This window comes from Nothobranchius furzeri, chromosome 11 (genome assembly GCF_043380555.1).
Source record: "Nothobranchius furzeri strain GRZ-AD chromosome 11, NfurGRZ-RIMD1, whole genome shotgun sequence".
Lineage (NCBI taxonomy): Eukaryota > Metazoa > Chordata > Actinopteri > Cyprinodontiformes > Nothobranchiidae > Nothobranchius > Nothobranchius furzeri.
In genome coordinates, this window is record NC_091751.1 from 68,451,202 (window position 1) to 68,474,359 (window position 23,158).

Sequence of the window (23,158 nt, forward strand, 5' to 3'; positions counted from 1 at the left end):
GCTAACGAGTATTTGCTTGTGTGTAAGGTTATTACCATGGTTATTACATGAGCAAAACACTTGGTTAATTGTAATTTTGTCTACTTATTAGAACAAAGAAAATAAACATTTTCAAACTAAACAATTATTAATTCAATGTATGTTATCAAAGAAAAAAAATTAAATTAACAAATAAAAATATAAATAAATAAAAAATCTGTGATTTTGAGGGTAGGCGGAGCTTTTCATCCGGGTACTGCTGCTGACCCGTCACGTGACGCTGCAGGATCGCAAACATGGCGGAGGTAAGAAAGTGAAATAAATATTTGGAAAAATACATTAATACTTAGGTATATATTTTCCTGGTGAGCATACACGATGTCTGTGTGCTGCGGCGATCGTGAACAGAACCAAGCGCGAACGGTTTGCTCTGATGGATTTTGGCTCCTTTGTGGATCAAGAATGTTCAGTAAAGTTCGGATTTAGCTGCGTTAGCTCCTGGCGGATGGTAGCTGTGCTGTTTTACTCATTATTATCACTCATAGTACAGATACTTTCCCACGATGGCCAGTGCTGTACTCAGACACGAAGTCAGAGTTTCACGCGTTCTGATGTTTCGGTGTTGAAATGTTTATTTCCGCTGTTTATAAAGTTAAACTTGGGCGCCCGATTCCATAAATCAAGGAAATTAACGAGCTCTAACTTGTAACTGAAGTTAGCGAGTTGATAAAACGACCCCTGAGAGCCTGCTGGAGCTGCGTCCGTTGGAACGAACGGACGGTACACCGGACTCGGTGTGGTTTATCCGCAGGAAGCGGCGACAGCAGGCTTTGTTTGTCGCCGTGCCGCAGCCGCGATGTCGGCGCGCTTTTCGGGGCTCCTGCTGCCCCTGCAGCGTAAAAAAACACCTTCATGTTGGGATGTACCGCGGAGATCCGCCAACAGCCTGTTCACATCTGACATTGTTTCCTCAACTTCATGTTCCCTTTTCCTGTTTTTCAGCCCTCCGTCGGGAATGCCAGCCCAGGTAGCTAATCAATTTAATTAAAGTTTAACCTCTGTTATCTCAGTCTATCTAATTTACTTCATACCTCTGATTTTACAGAATTATTTTTGTAATCAAATAAACGTAAATAAATAGACATTTTAGTATTTGTATTTCCTCCCTAAAACATATGTGGTCACATTAAGTTAAAAATGGATGAATAATGAAATAATGTTACTGTTAGATGGACCTTCTAATCCTTTTTATTCATAAATGACGTTTATTTTAGGTGGAAGATCTGATTTTGCTATGACTTTGTTCAGGAGGTTCAGCGGTTTCCGATGACCATGATTTTGATCCCTCGGCCGACATGTTGGTTCATGAGTTTGATGACGAGCGCACCATGGAGGAAGAGGAGATGATGGAGGCAGCGGATGACACTAACGCCAATGAGATAGAGGATCTAGCGAGGGTTAGTGTTCGTGTCCGACGTACATCAGCCGTGTCTCACTAACACAAGCAGATGCTCATCACATTCATTTATTTGCTGATTTTGATTCCTATTCTAAGTTTAAAATGAATCTGGAAGAGAAAAACACTGAAAACACATTAGCTGTCATTTGTGCAGCAGCAGAATAAAAACGCTAAAAAAAATTCTGAGACAAGTATATATTTACTAGGGCTGCACGATATTAGGAAAACCTGCGATATTCGATAACAGTGTTTAATATTGCGGTATCGATATTACTCGCGATAAGTGAACAAATACTAAAGTATGCAGTGTTGATGTCGTCTGGCGTGTGACGTCTGCTCTGGGTTCAACGCAAACAAAAACTAATGCATGAATTCCATTACAACATAACATTTTTATTGCAAAAACATGCAGCTGCACCTGCTACTGTATTAGCAGCGAAACAATAACCTGCATGCATGCTGTTTCTCAGTGACTTCAAAACATCACCTCCACCATAAAACTTTTTCTGACGCTCCAAATACAGAAAAACATCCCTTACCAGGGTTTTTAGAGTAAATAAAAAATATCAGAAAATAAGTTTAAATGTTAAATAATAGTTAACATCACTTAAATGCAACAGCAAGTTCTCTCATTGCTACCGAACATTTTCTCCACTTATGTGGTTATGATATAAGGTTGTTGCTGTAACTGGGAAGTGAACTGTGCTGGGCCAAACTAGGAGAACATTAAGATTTTCTGAGGGAAAGAGAAAAACAATTGTCTATCTTTCAGAAGAGGAACTGGCAAATAAAACCTACATGGAAAATATGTGAAAACGTTTGTTTTTAATCCCCAAATTGAACAAGTTTACCTAGATCTTAAAAAGCAGCTCAGAGGATGAAACTGCAACTATGATTCTGATAACAAGCTAACAAATTGAACTAGCTCCTCTAAGATAACCGGCTAGCAGAGCTTCTGACTGACAGTTTATGTGCAGCAGCAAATCAACTATCCTGATTAACAAGGTTATAAAAGCTCATAAATGAAAAATCACTTTGATGTGTGGATGAACTTTTCCAGGCCCTCTTTAGCAGGGTGGGACTGGGAGGAGAGTGCTGTAGCCTTTTAGCTGGAAGCTAACCGGAGCCTGGGGCTAACGGTGGGTTGGTTCACCGGCACGTGTCGGAGTCAGCCCGGTTATTATCAGCTGATTAACGACACCGAGCGGACTCACGTTCACGTTTGAAAGCAGCGCTGATTCCAGAAACATCAGCACAAAGTGCGTTCGTTGCTCTGAGCCAGCATGACGAACAAGGGAACGGCACCGCTAACTCAGTTTGGGTGTTGCGTTCCATCCACCCATCCTAAGGGTCTACGTAGGGGGCGGGCATATTATGTGAACGGACCCATCTGATTGGCTGCATATCAGAAGGGCTACATTTGATTGGTCAAATAATACTTCCGCGTAAAAAACAGAGCTGGTTTACAAAAAGCTGATGAATGACACGGATGGAAATGTTGAACCAAACATTTATCGCCGTTTTTGACGTGCTTTGCGATGGGCCTATCGCACGTCCTGTTATCGCGATGATGATAATTTTTCGATATATTGTGCAGCCCTAATATTTTCTGTCTTTGGTTTGTGTTCTTCTCTTTTTCACTGATTAGACACACGACTGTTTCCATGGTAAATATGAATAAAACCAAGTGTTAACTGTTTGATAGGAGGGAGGCATGCCCATCCATGAGCTGCTGAGCCTTTATGGTTATGGGAGCAGATCGCCAGCAGAGGAAGACGAGGAGGAGGAAGATGAAGAACCCGAGGAGGAGGACGATGAGGAAGAGGATGAAGAAGATGACCTTGATAATGACGAAAGCAGCAGAAGCACCGGCGAGCTGAAAAGAAACGAGGTATGTAGTGGTTTTAGTGCTTTCTGGACACTCGTGTGATTCTTCAAAGACACACACCTTAAAATCTTCTAAAACATCATAGAAACTGTTTCCAGTTTTTCCTACAGAAGGAATAAATGATGCATTTTAGGGTTTGGATGATTTACAGAGTGACTCCAACTATTCTGTTGCAAAAAATTCTCTAGATGTGATGCTTTGTTTAAACCATGAGACCGTTATTACTGCTGGAGCGCAGAATGGTCAGCCAAATACACAAACTACAACACAACAGCTACACATTCAGTGGAAACTGATCATTTTGTTGATGTAATGTTTTTGTTTTTATTTTTTTTTTGTAACAAACATATTTTGCAGATGAAAGCTAAACAAAGGGTTAGAGCATGCCTAAAGCATTTTTAACGTTCTAATACAGTATAGCTATAAATATATTGTGGAGATTAAAAAAATGAATGAAGCGGTTCTGTGGCATTTGTCTCCAAACCTCCTCCAGCAACATGTTTCAGACTGGAGTCAAACTTTGGACCATGCAGCTAGAGATGGGTACCTTTGACATTTGAATCGATCCGGTACTAATTCCCGGTACCTAGGAATCGATACCGGTACTTAACGGTACCAATTTTTGATACTTTTGAGTGTTTAATATTTTAATTCTCTTTTATAATTAAATATTTTTTTCTCAATATATAACCATATTTGATAAATATCACGATAAATAACACACAACTGTTTGTATTTTAACATCGTCCTTGTAGTTTTATAAGCTGATAATTAAACTGAGCAAACATCTTTACTGTGAACTAAATTTACTGAGTATCTTCATTCCTTTTGCCGTCCTTTTTCATTTGATTTTTCCTACTGGGAAGTTAGAATTTCCGAGGAGAAAGCGAACGCACCATTAGCTGATAACAATGGTGGCAATGGAAGCTAATTTATCAAGCTAACGTTATCTTAAACAGTTTATTTAGCTGCTGGAGCAGATTAAAACGATGATGCCTCACACTTAGATCGTTGTCGCTGGTTTCATCTTCACCCAATCACCCGTCGCATTTAGTAAAGTGAAGCCAAACTTTAGAGCGCGTTCTTGTTCTTCTAGTCGGAAATTCGGAGTTCCGAGGAGAAAGCGAACGCACCATTAGCGGAACAGAAGCTAACATATCAAGCTAACGTTATCGTAAACATTTTATTTTTACATTTACCTACCGGAGCAGATTAAGATGAGGATGTCTCACTTAGATCGTTGTCGCTGGATTCATCATCACCCAGTTACCCATCACATTTAGTGAAGTGGACCCAAGCTTTAGCGTGCGTTCTTTCTACCATGCTGCTCTGTTTACAACTGGCTCACAGCGACCGACGACATAACGCTCTTGCGCATGCGCAGCTGTCTAGGCAAGTTCTCGTTATGAAGGACGGGTACCGAAACGAGGCACCGTTTCAAATGACGTGAATCGGTGCTCAGTCGGTACTGTGGAATTCGGTCGGTACCTTAAAAAGTACCGAATTCTGTACCAATCACTACATGAAGTTGTTGGTCTCGTCGAACCGCCGCACCTCCTTGCCTCCTCCACTCATTACACACTCATGTATTAACAGAACACCACTGGTGTGAGAGGTTCTCCGCTCAATAATATCACAGAAGGAGAAACAGCCGGCTGCTACAACTCCAACTTTAGAACAAACTACCGGAGTCCCAAACAGAAAAACACCATTTGAAGTCACGGACAACAAAAGAAGATTGGACCTAGAAAACGTTGACTGGTGTTTAGTGCTCTCTCGTTTCCTCCAGCATCGCGGGTCTCCAGTTTGGGCAGAAAGGGAAGATACCCGAGGGGAGGGGTGAGTGCTCCGTGAGCGTGTTAGCGTTCTAAACCTAGCTTGTTCTGTAGATTCGCTGTAACAGCTTTAAACAGGCTGGGGAGAGCTGCGGGCTTGTTTTATAGAGCATTTCTGTGATTATAGCCCTGGACACTTGCATTATTTTTTCTTATTTACATGTAACAAACATTTCTAATAATTATTCAGATTGAGTTATTTTTAGGGCCGTGACTTTAACGCCTTAATTATGACTACCGTATTTTCACGACCAATAGGGCGCAGCTTCAGTTACGGGTGTCTTTTTGGTATTTAACACATACAAAAGGCGCACCGGGTTATTGGGCGCGGGCACGGTAAAACATCTGTGCGGGCTCGGGACTCGGAACATATCAGTGCAAACCAGACATTGTGAAGATTATAAACAGCCAAAAGCATGCTTCACTTTACTGGTCTAGTCCTGGTTCAGACCTGGTTTAGAGCGCACGTGCACTTCCTCATTGCGTGCGCTGACGGCTCGTGCTCTTCTAATGGGCTCGACACACGGGAGGCAACTTCGCCTCTCCTCCATTCATTTTCAATGAGACATGCGCGACAAAACGATAATCGCGGGTCTCCCTCCTACTAAAGCCGGGCGTACACCGGGAGTGCTGCAGGGGGACACACGGGGATTTATGGGGGTTGGATGGGGAAAACAAAATAAAGAAAGTAAATCTGTGTTTAGTGATCAGTTTAATTTGACATGAACACGACAAACACGCTTTCTTGACAATCTTTGTGAGTAAAAAAGAAACGTGTAGAAATAAAAACGAACAGCGTGTGTTATTAGGGAAATAGCGGGCGAGCGGTGTTGATGCGTGATTGCGCATGCGCCGTGAGCGGTTCTGGTACTTTTTGGGTCGCAGCTGCTCGCAGCGCCGCTTCAAGCGCTGATGTGCTGTGTTGAAGTTCAGAATGTGTTTAGTTGGTGGATTTAACCACATAAACTTTCCACATGAACAAAATCATACGTGTGTTATTAATAGGCCTAAGGAAATAGTGAGATATGAATCGTGTTTCTTTAACCCTCTGGGGTCCACGGACGCGCATCTGCGTCTTTTGAACAGGTCTGATTTGGGACGCTGTAGCAGCAAGACTCCGCCTCCCTGAGTTTTGGTTTCAATTCAACTTTAAAAAGGAGATTATAAACTATACCCCAGTTTTTAAATTGTGTTAATGGGCAACGTAAAAGTGGAGTTATACTAAAGTAAAAAATGACCTATTTCTAGACAATCTGACAACTTGTCTAAACAGCAGTTTAGTAATCCGTGAGAGGGAACGTGCTTGTGAACATAAAAAACCCACAAAAACATGAGATCCTTTTGCTGTTGGTGGAAGTCTCACATATTCAATTGATAAAAAGTATCATTATGTAGCTGAGAGAGAGAGGAAGGCCGCACGAGTAATGAGATGTGCGCAAAAAGGAGCCGCTTCGCGGGGAAAGGAGTGGCGCGAACTAGGGCTGTCGCGGTTGAGGAATTCCCCCTGCGGTGATGCAGGGTGGCTTAATATTGCGGTGTGCGATATTATTGCAGCACTTTTTTTATTGCAGTACTATCTAAACATAATGTTTACACATTTAAAAAAGGTAAAAAATTGCCGTGCCTTCTTTTATAACACTTTACTGAATGCAGATCAAAGGGCAGTAACAACACAGATCGCAGTAACGTTTGTTTCTCCGACAGTCGGAGTCCGACTGAACTTAAAAACAACAAAATTCAGGAGGTTAAACTTTTAAATGCAAATTTGGCTGCCAAACATTTGTTATAACAAATAAGAAACAAGTCCCCATTTTGTTTAGTTATTTAAAATCAAGCATAAAAAATTACATGTACCGGGCGCGGGGCACTATCATTTCACCTTCACACACACGAATGAAGGTGATTTATAGCTCGGTCGCGTCCTTGTTGCCCACAAGGAAAACCAGCATGTTAACCGTATACGGTTTGAGAGAGGATCTGAGAGGGGGGGCAACATTTCCAGCAACACTGAAAACTCTCTCGGATGGTGCGCTCGTTGCACTAACACACACGTACTTGCGTGCGACAGGCGAGCAAAGGGAATCTCTCCCGGTTGTTGCTCCACCATGTCAGGGGGTTTTCTTTAGGGTGGATGCATTCCTCCTGCAGGTAGCGAGTGAGCTCCAGCTCGGCTCAAACTCTCTTCAGGACGGTTGCAGAAGCAGTGCTTGTCCGGGACTTCAGCAGGTCTCCGAGCATTTATTTATTTATTTATTTTTGCCGCTGCAGCTCTGTCTCGGCCGAGGACTCTGGCTGCGCAGCAGCTGACGTACTGAAAACCAAAGCGCTCCCAAAGGAGCGAAGTAACGTTTCGTTTTGATACCAGTGCAGCCATCCTTCTCAACATGCATCATTGAGTTGAACCAAGTTCAGTAATCGCGGTGGCCCATGATGCAGCGCGGTGGGCTTCTTCATATTGCGATATTTCATTTTTGCGGTTACCGTGACAGCCCTAGCGCGAACAGAGTAACAACAAACAATTAGACAGATATTGACAGTAAACTTCATATTTTGGAGCGATCCGGACAGATATATTGCCTCTGCAGTTTAGTAGGCTCTTATTAGGCTTATATAAAGGATGATGAGAAGGATAAATGTCCACCAGGCAGTTCAGATAGTACGGCTGTTTTTTGAACTGGAAACAGAGGAAGTGGGCGGAGACTTACAGCCGGAATCTGAGGCAAATAGCGAGGATGTTGATGATGATGTGGCAGATCCACAGGTCTGTCTTCGCTCACGTCCGCACGTTCACGCCACGCCCCTTGTCTTCTACTACGTTTGTGTCTCACAACAACACAATAGGCGCACCGCACCATAGGGCGTGTCGTACATTTTGGAGAAAATTTAAGATTTTTAGGTGCGCCTTATGGTCGTGAAAATACGGTAATTAATTTGACAAAAAAATACGACGCGTTAAAAACGCGTTTAATCACAGCTTGCATTTCAAACACGGCGGAACCTTTGTCATTGCACGATTTCCTCGTAGACCGAATATCACTGATGCACACAACAATGCACAGCGCTAATGGCTACTAAAACGGGATAAAAACAGACAGAAGTTTCCTTGCTTGGACTGATGCAGGATTTAGGAAACACGTCTGCCTCTTTTCTTAACTTGGAAAAAAAAAATCCAGACAACAACGGAGTTCGTGTCACGGACATTTTTCATGGATCGTCTCTGCTGCGGCTGCCCGGTGGCACCGGAAACTGTACAAAAGTTGCGGTAAGCTATATTTTTAACATTTACGTAACATCTGTGCAGCGCTGAAAGCACCAGACAGAATAATTCTTTGCCCCAACAGTAGTTTATGAAAGTAGTCGGACAAACGAGAGGCACCTGGCTGCCGCTGGGAGAACGCTCCGTGTTCTCACTACTCTGTAAACAATCACAAACAACGTGTCTTACAGTTGTCGTGTCCTTGGGCAAGACACTTAACCCACGTTCCCTGCTGGTGTTGGTCGGAGGAACCGGTGGCACCAGTGCTCGGCAGACTCGCCTCTGTCAGTGCGCCCCAGGGCAGCTGTGGCTACATCGTAGCTCATCCCCACCAGTGTGTGAATGTGTGTGTGAATGGGTGAATGACTGATTGTGTTGGAAAGCGCCTTGGGGGGTTCCTGGACTCCAGCCATTTACTTTTAGTCCCTCCATCGCGTCCTGGGTTTTCCATTAGGTCTCCTCCCGGTTGTATGTGCCCGGAAAAAAACACTATTTTTCTACCTTTTGTGCTTTTTATTGATGATTGGGGAACTGAAAACGCTAACGGCTAACATAACAGCTAACAGCCGTAAAACAGGTAAATAGCTCTCCCTATAGGGAACCTACCCGCTCCACAAAACTGTTAAGTGCAGTATGTGGCTGCAGAGTGGTGTCAAACATGATACTGGTCAAGTTTCTGACTCAACCTTTACTAAGATCAATGTAAAAGCTCTAGCGTAACGTTTCACGTAAAGACAAATCTTGTAATTTGCTGTGTTGAGAAAAGAATTAAAACAATGGCAGTGTTGCACAGAACGGACGTACAAAAGATGTTCAGAGATATTTGGTGTTACTTTAAAGGTGCATTATGGAAGTTTGACAGCCAAAACATGTATAGAAATAATAAATGTCTTCTTCATACATTCTCCTGCAATGCCCTGGTCCTGTAGAATGAGCCCTGGCATTTTTACTGTGATTGCCTGTTTTTCTGTAAAATCACAGAAAAAGAGAGATGCTCGGGTCGAGCAGGCTGCTTCATGCGCGTTCACGCTCAGGCATCGCCCGTAGCATTTGCTATCCGTAGCTTTAGCAGCAGAGAGAGAGGCAGTGCCACTTTGTCGCTGTTCCTAACGCCTAGTGACAAAGCTAGCTACATTTCTGAGGACCCTTAGCTACTTTCTGTAGAACTTTCTTCTAGATATTTCCTGCAAATTAACAACAAAATAGCCATTTTCACTCCGAACCGTTCTTTGAACGTTGTTTCAGCTGTCATCAAGGATATAAATGTTACAGATACTATGAATGTTACTGGTGCTTTAGCTCACCTTGTAAGACGTCGGACTCTCGAGTAGAAGACCTGGGTTTGATTCTGGATGTGAACATAGTTTATTTAGAGTTTCTTTTTTACATTAATGGTATATTTTTTACAGTAAGATGCCCAAATTTTTATTTGAGACTCGCTGAACGGCATTGAATTCACAGATAAAAAAGATGTGGGTTCAACTTTCATTTTGGAACAATTTTTCAAGCAAGGGAAGGGAATGATCTGAGCATGCAGGAGGACTGACCCATCATAAACCTTTGTCGGCTGTGCTGAAGAGAAAGCTACAGAACCAAATTATTTAATTAATTAGCTGCACGTTCTCCTGTCCTCTGTCCTCCGGGCCACACACACACGCACACACACACACACACACACACGCACACACACACACACACACACACACACGGGACTGTCTCAGCTGTTATTTTTGTTAAGGAGTGTGCACGTACAGCATTCGCGCCTCGTGCACGAGCCTACTATTGAAGCTGCCTTTACGCTTTTGGCCTGAGGGGGCAATCGCGAGCATAAAAATTCAAAACTCTGTAAAGTCCCTTTAACATTCTGGTTTTCCTGCAGATGTCAGTGTGTTCATCTGGCCCAGAAGCCCCGCACTCCATAGTTATTCCCATTTTTTGTGTGCATTTTCAGGGTGAAGATTTTAAGACCTCGCCGGGGCCAACGAGTGAGGTTCAGACGTCGTCAGGAGGCCGGACTCGTTCTGTCAGCTCACTCGGCACGGCAGAACTCATTCGACCACAGAAACTCAAGTACTTTGAAGGTATGAGCTGCCTCTTCCACAACTTTTATTTTATGTATTTATTTGTGTAAGTACACCTCGGAGGAGAGGGTCAGCTGGCTGATGGCCGCGTTGTGATGCAGGTAATGATGCAGAAGAGGAGTCGGACGAAGATGAGGACTACGTTCCCTCTGAAGACTGGAAAAAGGTACGCAAAGATAAAGCATAACCCTGCCTGATGTGGGAGTTGGCCCACACAGACCCTGATCCCACGGTGATGTTTCCCCTACAGGAGATTATGGTGGGCTCCATGTATCAAGCAGAGACCCCCGTGGGATTGTCTAAGTACAAAGACAACGAGAAAGGTGAGTTTCAAGGGTCAAATCAGTCAGATTTATCCTGTACTGTCCGGTCTCATCAGTTTTAACCTGTTCTGTAGTTTATGAAAACGACGACCAGTTACTGTGGAACCCAGATTGCGTCCCTGAGGACAAGGTTGTGGAGTTTTTGACGGAGGCTTCGAGGCGGACTGGAGATGAGAAGGGTGTGGATGCAATACCAGAGGGATCCCACATCAAAGACAACGAACAGGTACAACCAACGTGCCACCCAGAGCGGGTTAATGACTTCTTCACGTTTCATTCACTCATCCTGATGGGTTTGTGTCCTCCTGCAGGCCTTGTATGAACTGGTGAAATGTGACTTTGATACAGAGGAAGCTCTGAGAAGGCTGAGGTTTAATGTGAAAGCAGCTCGAGGTGAGGCAAGCTCATGCTCTTCAGGTTCTGCTTTGCTGATTCAGCTCTTTGTGCTGCTATAGTCTTTTGACAGTTTGCTCGTTTAGTGTTTTTAGTCGTGTTACTATGGTTACTGAAGTAGAATTACTAACATTTCTAAGGTTTTCAAATATGTAAAAATACTATTTGAAAAGCTTATAGTGGATATTTTGTTTTAAAATACACAACAGCAGAGTTTTCTGGTAAAAAGTGGGTTTTTTTCAGCAACGCTTCTGAAAAGGCTCTTTTTCTTTTTTCCTAAATCTGAACCTTTGACTCAACCAGCCAGAAGCTAGGTGCTGCCTCAGCTCAGTGTGGAGAGTGGGTAGTTTTAGGGTATAGAGGTTATAGTCGCGGGCCGTTTCACTGCCATACTGGGTGTGTGTGTGTGTGTGTGTGTGTGTGTGTGTGTGTGTGTGTGTGTGTGGGAGGGTGTTACGGTCGAGGACCGTTTCACTGCCATGAGTGCGAGGAGGGGGGCGATAGAGCGCGGAACGTTTCGGTGCCGTGTGTAGGCCATGAGAGCACGGTGGGCGGGTTTGATTTCGGAGCCGTGGCGCTAGAATTTCAGGCGTGGCGCAGCACCAGCGTGTCGTGGTGGCATGGCGTTGCAGGAAATTTACAGCATTTTTGCCACCGCGCTTGATAGCAATATTATTGCAACGCCAGGCTCTTGAATGCATATTACACCTTGGTACAATGGAGGGAGGTGTCACGATCATGTGGGGAGTTGCTGCCCAGCTTTGGCCAACACCTACACTGAAAGTGAAAGTAAATACAGCAGTAACTTTAGCTTTTTACTAACAGAAACAGCTGAGGTGATTAACTGGAGCGACACAGAGCTCCAGGAGCTTCTCTCCATTAGACAGGGTATCCGCGGGTCCTTAAAAAGTCTTAAAAAGTCTTCAATTAGCTTTTCCAAATTTAAGGCCTTAAAAATCCTTAAAAATGACAAATAATCCTTAAATACAGTTTCCAAAGGTCTTAAATTTTCAAAGACCCAATAAACAAGATTATTTTATTTCTATGAAATTTTCATGAATTTCTAGTTAGTGTTCAGCACATTTTGTGTACGATGTTGCCGTAAGCGGAACCGTACACATTCAGTTGGTTGTGAAAGGGGGCTATTTTTAGATGAGCACATTAGCTGGTTAAGCTAGTGGGAGCTTGCGCCATGGGGAAGTGCAAGTTTGATGGTAACTGGATGGCTAATCCCACGTTCGCGACATGGTTAGCACCGGTTCCAGGCAATAGCTGGAAAATAAAGCTTCAATTTAATTATAAAAATAGCTTAAATTTGGTCAAAGTGGCCTTAAAAAAGGTCTTAAAAAGTCTTAAATTTGGCTCCCTTAAACCTGCAGATACCCTGATTAGAGCTGGAGCTCAGATCACCAGAGACTCCAGACGGACTGTGGAGGACAGCCACCTTTAGCAGCGGCTTGTCAAAAAACTTGATGCGTGCGACTTTGATCGCAGTAAAAAACCAGTTATGTCCAAGGTAAACGGAGGTCTGCAGCAGTGCAGGGACCGCTCCCATACTGTTTAATACTGCCGTCGCGTAATCGTTTGTAAAAAGGACACGATTGCGCTACATTACCGCCACGGTCTGACCACTTAAAAACGACCTAAGCCTCCTTGATGCCGGCCTTACATTGTGGCATTTTGGCAACGTTGTTTTCCAAAAGAGGCTCGTCACAGTCGTTGTGTCCTTGGCCAAGACACTTCACACTCCTTGCCCACTGGCGGTGGTTGGAGGCGCCTGTGCTGGTCAGTGAGCCCCAGGAGCTCAGGAGGTAGAGCGGGTTGTCCAGTAATCAGAAGGTTGCAGGTTCGATCCCGGCTCCCAACAGAGAGTTCTGCGGTAGTGTCCTTATTCAAACTGCATCTTTAAAATGGAGGCAGAAAACTTAAATGTGTTTTCTCTAAACGTTTGGCGGCTGTCACCAAATCCAGCTAAAGCTTGGTTTATGCTTGACGCGTTCACTTTCCGCGCGGTGATGCGGCTCGCGGATGGAACGCGCTTCACAACTCGCAGTGTTTATGGTTCATGCGGCTCGTCTCTGCGGTGAGCCATTATTCTCCCAAACTGTAGGGGGCAGCATGGAGCTCTACGGCATGCATCCAACACTACACCATAGTAGAAGTAGAAATTACTGTTTACAACATGGCATTCCAGCATTTTTAACAGCGTCCTCGTCTTTTCCGACAGTGCGAGCTATTTCTCTCCAAGAATTATTAACAACATGTTGATCACGGTGATCTCTGAGAGCTGAATCATACAAATGTCTGTATTTACCAACCTCTGCCATACTAGTTCTTGCCAGTCCGCCATGTTTTTCCGTGTCCGACCGTCCGCGTGGTTAGAAAATTGTGCGGTGCGGAAAGTTTGGGCCGTGCGGAGGCGCAGTGGAGGGGCGTGGTTGTTAAAATGACGCAATTTTGCCGCGCGGAGCCGTGCAAACCTCGCGGACGCATCAAGCATAAACCAAGCTTTAGGATTGTTAGTCCACCTTTCATTTCTGTTACTGTGTTAACATCAACAGTTTAATGCAGTAGCTAAGGTGTGATCTGTGTCTAAAAGACCATAAATGAAAGGTTAATGTTTGTAAAGTCATTTATATTTGTGCAAACATTATTTTCTTGTAAGTGAAGTAGTTAATGTCTCTCACTAGTTTATTATGTAGCGTAGAACCAGGTGGTGAAGGTGATAAAATACCTTTAGGTCTCAAATGTGATGGTTGGAGGAAGTTGGCCTGGCTTCATTCTAACTCGGTTGTTTTAGATCAGTTCTGCAGAATGTGTTTAAACCCTCCTGCAACATTAACCACCCACCCTGTCTTTAACAGAGGAGATATCAGTTTGGACTGAGGAGGAATGTAGAAACTTTGAACAAGGATTAAAAGCTTATGGGAAAGATTTTCATTTGATTCAGGCCAACAAGGTAAGAGGCGCGTTACTGGTGAACGCTGTTTTACATCACATGTGATATTTCATCTTTGCTCTGAAGCTTTTCTCTTTTGTAAATGTTTTCTTTGTCACTGACATGTTTAAAGGTCTTGTTCACTGAGAAACTGCGTCATATTTGTTTTTCCTGAAAGACGATCAATCACTCTGAGCTTAAAACGCATGAACACGAAAATGTCCTCCGATCCCAATCACCTGCATTAAGCCTGGTTTATGCTTCTCCGTCTGCGTCAGTGCGGAGACACGCAACTCCATTATCCGTCCTTGCGTAGGGCTCCGGCAGGCACGCAAGTACGTACGGAGTCGAGCCCACTTTTTTAAACATCCGTCGAACGAGACGGATTACGCAAGCTTGTGATTGGTCAGGACGCCGCTGTTGTTTACTGCGCCGTCATTGCAAAGAGAGCCGAGGATAACTAGCGGCAGACACGGAGAAGCTTGAAGAATACCTCGTGAAAAAACTCTAAAAATATGAACGTTTAGTTCTCCCGTGACTGGAGGAGTGAAAAGATGCGCAGCAAGCGTTTTATTTGTGGACAGAAATGACAGGAAACGTGGGTTTAGAGGTGGGGAGCGCATGAAGAGGTGGAGGAGAATGAGAGACAAATATGTCCGTGTTAAAAGTCTCTTATATACACAAAAAACACAATATAAACACACTATCTTGGTCCGATACATGACAGGATACCACAGAACAGCGCTACGCCCTCTGTTGTCCTGCCGGGGAATTGCTTTGCAACACTCTCCAGGAGACGGAGACGTATGAAAGCAAAACGCTTCCGTCAATCCGTGCGTGTCTGTCCCTTGCGGAGCTGACGGAGAAGCATAAACCAGGCTTTAGCCTGAGAAAGCAAAATGACGGGGAAACGGTCGAGCCAGAAAAGGCCAGTCTCTTCTATGACATAGGGCTGGGCGATATGGTCTAAAATCAGTGTCACGAAATATTGAGGATTTCACCTCGATAACGATAAATGGGCGATAGCTACAGGTATGCGCAGAAACAAAAGTTGTCCACTAGATGGGGCTGTCACGCGTATTACGCTGAGTCACCATTTTTACGTGACTCAAGGTGGTACAGCTCCTTAAAGGGACGTGAACGTTGTCGACCTACACACATCTTTTTTATTATTAAATGTATTGGCATGGCAAAAATGATCTCCATGAGAGTCAGAAATTTCGATAACGATACATTTTCTACCTATTGCCCTGTTCTGCAATGACACAAGGAACATTAGTATTTGTGGTCCCGCCCACCTTGTCTTTGGACCGCCCACAGGAAGGAGAGAGCATAGCAGGGCTATTTTTCCAAATGCGAACTTGCCCCCTAACTTGTGTACACAAGACCTAAACAAGTTGCAGGGTTATAAACGCGGTCGGGAGAGAGGAGAGGTCCCGGTCAGAAATAAATAAAAAAAAGATTTGATAAATCGTACAGTAACAGGTTGTCGTTTACATCGTTGCATAGTTTCATTTGGAAACGTTGTGTGAGAGTGCAGCCTCAGCCTCCTCTGAGCTGTCATTAAGTCTGGTTGTGTGTATGATCGGGGAGCAGAGGAGGTTCTGGGGGGTTCTTGCTGTTCCATCCATCCATCCATTTTCATCCGCTTATCCGGAGTCGGGTCGCGGGGGCAGTAGCCTAAGGCGAGAGGCCCAGACTTCCCTCTCCCCAGCCACTTGGGCCAGCTCCTCCGGGGGAATCCCAAGGTGTTCCCTGGCCAGGTGAGAGACATAGTCCCTCCACCGTGTCCTGGGTCTACCTTTAGGTCTCCTTCCGGTTGGACATGCCCGGAAAACCTCACCAGGTAGGTTGTCCAGGAGGCATCCTGACCAGATGCCCGAGCCACCTCAACTGGCTCCTCTCGATGTGGAGGAGCAGTGGGTCTACTCCGAGCCCCTCCCGGATGACTGAGCTTCTCACCCTATCTCTAAGGGAGAGCCCAGCCACTCTTCGGAGAAAACTCATTTCGGCCGCTTGTATCCACGAGCTCGTTCTTTCGGTCATTACCCAAAGCTCGTGACCATAGGTGAGGGTAGGAGCGCAGATCAACTGGTAAATTGAGAGCTTCACCTTCTGACTCAGCTCTCTCTTCACCACAACAGACTACACTACAACGCCCGCATAACTGCAGATGCAGCACCAATCCGCCTATCGATCTCATGCTCCGGTTTTCCCTCACTCGTGAACAAGACCGCGAGGTACTTAAACACCTCCACTTGGAGCAGGACCTCATCCATGACCCGGAGAAGGCATTCTACCCTTTTCCGAATCAAAACCATGGTCTCAGATTTAGAGGAGCTGATTCTCATCCCAGCTGCTTCACACTCGGCTGCGAACCGCTCCAGCGAAGGCTGAAGATCACGTTCTGATGAAGCCAACAGGACCACATCATCTGCAAAAAGCAGAGACCTGATCCTCAGGCCACCAAAATGGGTGCCCTCCACACCTTGGCTGTGCCTAGAAATCCTGTCCATAAAGGTTATGAACAGAATCGGTGACAAAGGGCAGCCTTGGCGTAGTCCAGCTCTCACTGGGAACGAGCCCGACTTACTGCCGGCAATGCGGACCAAGCTCTGACACCGGTCATACAGGGACCTAACAGCCCGTATCAGAGGGCCTGGTACCCCATACTCCCGGAGTACCCCCCACAGGGGCCCCCCGAGGGACGCGGTCAAACGCCTTCTCCAAATCTACGAAACACATGTAGATTGGTTGGGCAAATTCCCATGCACCCTCCAGGATCCCCCTAAGGGTATAGAGCTGGTCCAGTGTTCCACGGCCAGGACCAAAACCACATTGCTGCTCCTGAATCTGAGGTTCAACAATCCGACGGACCCTCCTCTCCAGAACCCCCTGAAAAGACCTTACCAGGAAGGCTTAGGAGTGTGATCCCCCTGTAGTTGGAACACACCCTGCGATCCCCCTTTTTAAATAAGGGGACCACCACCCTGGTCTGCCAATCCAGTGGGACTGCCCCCGATGTCCACACGATATTGCAGAGCCGCTTCAGCCAACACAGTCCCACAACATCCAGAGCCTTAAGGAACTCCGGGCGGATCTCATCCACCCCTGGAGTCTTGCCACAGAGGAGCTTTTTAACCACCTCAGTGACCTCAGCACCAGAGATTTGAGAGGCCAACTCAAAGTCCCCAGACTCTGCTTCCTCACTGGTAGTACACTGCCCGCCCCCCCCCGAGGCGCCGGATCGTGGACCAGGATCTCCTCAAAGCCGTACGGAAGTCTTGCTCCAAAGTCTCACGGAACTCCTCCCATGCCTGGGTTTTTGCCTCGGCGACCACCCGAGCCGCGTTCCGCATGGACTGCTGGTGCCCGTCAGCTGCCTCTGGAGTCCTACAGGCCAAAAAGAACTGATAGGACTCTTTCTTCAGCTTGACAGCATCCCTAACCGTCAGAGTCCACCAGCGGGTTCGGGGGTTGCCACCACGACAGGCACTGACGATCCTGCGACCACAGCTCTGGTCGGCCGCCTCAACAATGGAGGTACGGAACAGGAACCATTCATACTCAATGTCCCCTGCCTCCCCTGGAACATTTTGGAAGTTCTGTTGGAGGTGGGAATTGAAGCTCCTTCTGACAGGAGACTCTGCCAGACGTTCCAAGCAGACCCTCGCGATACGTTTGGGCCTGCCTGGTCTGACCGGCATCCTCCCCCACCATCTGAGCCAACTCACCACCAGGTAGTGGTCAGTTGACAGCTCCGCCCCTCTCTTCACACGAGTGTCCAAGACATGCGGCCGCAGGTCAGGTGAAACAACAACCAAGTCGATCATCGAGCTGCGGCCTAAGGTATCCTGGTGCCAAGAGCACATATGGACACCTTTATGTCTGAACATGGTGTTCATTATGGACAATCCATGACTGGCACAGAAGTCCAATAACAAAACACCACTCGATTTCAGATCAGCAGGAGCTGTTCCTCCCAACAACCCCTCTCCAGGTCTCACTGTCGTTGCCCACGTGAGCGTTAAAGTCCCCCAGCAGAACGAGGGAGTCACCGGAAGGAGCACTTTTCAGCACCGCCTCCAAGGTCTCCAAAAAGGGTGGGTAGTCTGAACTGTAGTTTGGTGCATAAGCACAGACCACAGTCAGAACCCGTCCCCCCACACGTAGGTGGAGGGCGGCTACCCTCTCATTAATTGGGGTAAACCCCAACCGTACAGGCACCAAGATGGGGGGCAACTAGTATGCCCACCCCTGCTCGGTGCCTCTCAGTGGGAGCAACTCCAGAGTGGTAGAAAGTAACCCCTCTCAAAGAAACTGGTTCCAGAGCCAGTGCCATGCATTGAGGTGAGTCCGACTATCTAGCTGGAACCTCTCAGCCTCACACACCAACTCAGACTCCTTCCCCACCAGAGAGGTGACATTCCATGTGCCAAGAGCCAGCTTCTGTAGCCGAAGATCAGACCGCCAAGGTCCCCGCCCTCGACTACCACCCGTCACACACTGCACCCGACCCCTTTGGCCTCTCTCACGAGTGGTGAGCCCATGGGAAGGTTCTCGCAGTTGTAAAATAAAATTAGATATATATTAGGGCCGGGACTTTAACGCATTAATTACGATTAATTAATTAGAAAAAAATAACGCGTTAAAAAAATTAACGCATTTAATCGCAGCTTGCATTTCAAACACGGCGGAACCTTTGTCATTGCACGACTTCCTCGTAGACTGAATATCACTGACGCACACAACAATGCACAGTGCTAGTGGCTACTAAAACGTAATAAAAACAGAAACAAGTTGCCTTGCTTGGACTGATGCAGGATTTAGGAAACACGTCCGCCTCTTTTCTTAACTTGGAAAAAATAACTTCCAGACAACAACGGAGTCCGTGTCGCGGACATTTTTCAGAGATCGTCTCTGCTGCGGCTGCCCGGTGGCACCGGAAACTTTACAAAAGTTGCGGTAAGCTATATTTTTAACATTTATGTAACATCTGTGCAGCGCTGAAAGCACCAGACAGAATAATTCTGTGCTCTAACAGTAGTTTATGAAAGTAGTCGGACAAACGAGAGGCACCTGGCTGCCGCTGGGAGAACGCTCCGTGTTCTCACTACTCTAAACAATCACAAACAACGTGTCTTTAAGTTGAAAACAGAAGTTTCAGTTAAAACAGAAACACTCTGAAACTTTTCTGATGATTTTCTAAACAATTCTGTCGGGGAATTCTATGTTTCTGAGACGAGTCTCTGTCTAAACATCACATGCATTACTATCATTAAGCAGCGAGGTGTGTTGAAGCTGTCATCAGCTAAGGGGCGGATGCTTAAGTGCATCAGGGGCAGCGAGGAACGAGGAAGTTGTGTTCAGGCTGGAGATCACACCAGATTCGCTGCTGCTGGCGGGAATCTGCGGGTCTGCAGCATCCCCTTCTTAACGTGACATCAGGACTTCCCATGTAAGGAAGGTCCGCTCACCTGTTCGTCAGATCATTATTTCATCGCCATGATCTTTTATCTTCCCATCCACCTCCAGTCATCCAACTGGAACCAGTTAGTGTTCCTGATCATTCGCAGAATATGCCATGCCTGCTCTGGTGTTAAAAGTTAGCTCATTTAAGTCCTAGATCATATCTGTGCCTGCTCTACTGTCATTTTGAAGGATTATTATTTATGTGTTTTTACTACATTATGAGTAGAAATGCTAATAAAATCTCCCAATTATACAAACAAGTAAAACTGGAAAAATTAGAATCTGGTGCAGTCAAATTTATTTCAGTCATTCAACTAGACAGAGAGACTATTTAAAGTCTCAGGAACCCTTTGCAGGTCTTTTCTATTTGTAATTATAAATTTTAGTTTATTTGGGTTTTGTTTCATATCACACAGTGACATTTGAATAATTAAAATGCATTTTTTATTAAAAGCTTTAGTTTACAGTAATAACCATGTCTAATGTTTGATTCTCTATCTCATAATTTTAATTAAAAGTTTTACTTTGAGAGCACATTTTCCTGAACGATTAAAATGCGATTAATTGAGATTAATTAATTACAAAGCCTGTAATTAATTAGATTAAAATTTTTAATCAAGTCCCAGCCCTAATATATATATATATATATATATATATATATATATATTTATATATATATCCACACAGTGCAGCCGGATGGTTGTGTCTCTTAGGACTCAAGGCATTCATTCACCAGAGAGCACAGCAGATTTATTGAAATGATGAGTGAACGAGACCTTTAAACATCTGTAGTTGTAAAAGTCATCATTTGTTTTGTGTCTGATTTGAATTTTGTCTAACTTTCCTCTGGAAATGACTGTAATAATGGTCATTTTTATGTGTGCTGAATTAAATCTTTCAGGTGAGAACTAGGTCTGTAGGAGAATGTGTGGCCTTTTATTACATGTGGAAGAAGTCTGAGCGTTATGATTTCTTTGCACAGCAAACCAGACTCGGAAAACGGAAATACAACCTTCATCCTGGTGTCACGTAAGTCCTCTGTCCTAGAGCCAAACGTTCGCCCTAACCGCGCGCGGGGGGGGGGGGGTGGGGGGGGGGGCAGTGTGTTACATTTCCAACATCTCTTGAACGCAGCTTTATTTGTAGTTGTTAAACTGTTTTCTGTCCGGTGAATCGTAATTAAATACAGGCCGGATTTTTCTGAATCTGTTTGGAAATGGTTCTGTGGAAGGGATCACACACACCTTTCTCTAAAGAACTGGCCTGATGTGTGTGAGTGTGTGTGTGTAAGCAGTGTGCACTGCTCTGTTTCAGAGATTACATGGACAGACTATTGGATGAGTCGGAGAGCGCCACCTCCAGCAGGGCGGCGTCTCCTCCTCCCACCACCTCCAGTAGCAGCACCAGTCAGTCAGAGAGGGAGGACAGCAGCAGTCAGAACGGTGAGCAGACCACACAAAACATCACGATGGTTATAATTCACGGGGCTTTGTTGTCTCAGAGCACATTTACATCACACACAAGTTCCAATCATGGAAACGCGACTATTATAAGATAAAAGCCTTACTGTCACCAACCGTGGAATCACCAGGTCACTATTGGTGTTTCTTCGGTTGACCTGCGACCTTTTTGTTGTTATTGACCAATAATCTTGTTTCTTTGACAGGTGTTGTAGGTCACCCAGTGGAGGGTGCTCCAGTGCTCCCAGCAAACCCAGTCAAACCAGAGAGAGTTCAGTCCAATGGCTCCTCTCATCCAGCAGAAGCTCCTCCGTCCCTTCCAGACAACAACTCCAACGGCTGTAGCCACGACAGAAACGGTTCCCTGGAGCCGCCGCTCGACCATACCAACACGCCAGCCGCGGCGCCTGACAGGCCTGCCAAGAGGTGCAGGACGGAGGCAGAACCTTTGGAGCAAAGCGAGGCAGACCCATCCAGAACACACGAGGACTGAAGGCTCCAAGACTCAGTGAGACTCTTGACTGGGTCGTGTAGCGGAGGATGAACCTCGTGAGCTCTCTGATCGTAGGAGGTCCAAAGGGTACTGAAACCACAGCTGGAGGAAAGCAGCCAACCAAACCCCACCCCCTCCCAAAGTCACGTCTCACTAAAGATCTACATTTCTCCAGAACAGCTGTTGGCGCAGCAAAATTTTAGCGAAGAATATTTCTTTCATTTTCTACTAAAATAAAAGCGTGATATTTTTTTACATGAGATATTTATATTTTTTAACCAAAAGGACAAATCTAAGGATGGATTGCGGGTGCCGGATCCGTGGAGGGCTTGAAGGGTGGGCACAGCTGTAGTTGCACTTTTTGTAGGTTTCTGTGATGAGGATTGACTCCAGCAGAGTCCGCTCACTCCTCCCGTCTCAGCTGTTTGGTGGTGGTAAATAAACCGTGGGGAGGAGTCGCCCCCTGCTGGTTTGTTTGTGAAAAGCAGCTGGCATCAGTGATGTCCTGTATTATAACTCAACACGTAGATGTTTGTATTTTCCTAGTCCACGCTTTGCTCAACACTTTGTTTGTACTAGACCGAAAGTTTGTGACTCTACACGTAACGTTTGTATAGATTTCTTACCTTGGAACAGTTTTACTTTCTCCTCGGAGAAAATCTTCATCTCCGTATTTTCTCGTCTTCCTCGTAGGCCTTGCTTCAGAGAGGTGAAACTTAAGAGCTGAATGTAAAATAAAATGATCCATTCCTCTGGTTTTGGTAGTACCGCTGCTGCGTGTGGAGGTCTGCTGCAGAAACGCCACTCCCTTTCAGTTTACAGTCAAATTCTTCTGGCCCGTTTGAGCGAGAAGCTTCAGCCGACAGACGCGGAAGACGACCTGTCCCCGTTTAATTTGTACTCTGCTTTGGATTTGTTTGCTTCACGTAGCCTTTTCTGATTTAAATGTGTGTTTTTCCTGCATAAATGACAAAACTTCCAAGAATTTAACGTTCATGGAATAACTTTGTATTTAATAAATGTACTGATGAATGTGAGTCGTTTTAAGGTCCAAACAGGAAGAGACACACACACACAGTAGGAGATAAAATATTACATTTATTATATAAAAATTTACAAAAGGCTGATATTGTTTCATTAAAAATTCTTGGTTGATTTAAAACAGAAAAAGAGCACGTGGTGGTTCTTCAGCATCATGACGCTACTCCAAGACTTACAACTTTTCTGTTCAGGAAGAGACGAAATGTTAAAAGCTGAATTAGAGATTCTAATAAAGGATTCTGGCTCCTACCTACTCTGACGTGTGTGTTCCTGTGTGAAGGTGATGTAGGAGTAAACCAGACTACCAGCGATGCTGAAAGAAACCAATAACATGAGGTCACCATAGTTCATTCACACCAGGCACGATGGCTTCTGCCTGTATTTGCACCAGTGTTCATCTTGGTGAGCAAATAAATCTCTTCTTTCCTTTAGTTTTCTCTCGGAGTGGCACTAACAGGATTCCATATTTTATAATAAGATACAGGGATGTGCATTTTTGAAATTCTGGCGATACGATACATATCACAATACAGGGGAGAT

The 23,158-nt window shown here is 45.2% G+C and overlaps 2 protein-coding genes across 5 annotated transcripts in view; one reads left to right on the plus strand and one right to left on the minus strand.

The window, feature by feature from the left end:
• Positions 1–22,872, plus strand: mier1b (mesoderm induction early response 1b, transcriptional regulator). 2 transcript variants are annotated; one of them, XM_054739591.2, is made up of 13 exons: positions 1–284; positions 982–1,006; positions 1,288–1,436; positions 3,144–3,329; positions 10,369–10,498; positions 10,600–10,664; positions 10,749–10,821; positions 10,896–11,047; positions 11,133–11,214; positions 14,079–14,173; positions 20,526–20,653; positions 20,939–21,066; positions 21,291–22,872. In XM_054739591.2, exons 1-13 carry the CDS (start codon positions 276–278, stop codon positions 21,575–21,577), a joined length of 1,509 nt encoding a protein of 502 aa, XP_054595566.1. In that variant the 5' UTR covers positions 1–275; the 3' UTR covers positions 21,578–22,872. The 2 variants fall into 2 exon arrangements, with proteins under 2 accessions (XP_054595566.1, XP_054595597.1); XM_054739622.2 differs by having other exon boundaries at positions 20,607–20,653.
• Positions 22,656–23,158, minus strand: part of LOC107384417 (nucleotide sugar transporter SLC35D2) — an 8,830-nt gene continuing 8,327 nt past the window's right edge. For 2 of the 3 annotated variants that reach the window (XM_015957687.3, XM_015957690.3), the window contains exons 12-13: positions 22,869–22,931; positions 22,656–22,801 (exon numbers count right to left, since the gene is read on the minus strand). In XM_015957687.3, the coding sequence (XP_015813173.1) occupies positions 22,771–22,801; positions 22,869–22,931 (94 nt within the window). In that variant the 3' untranslated portion in view covers positions 22,656–22,770. The remainder of the gene's footprint in view (positions 22,802–22,868; positions 22,932–23,158) is intronic. The other variant, XM_015957688.3, reaches the window with a different exon arrangement.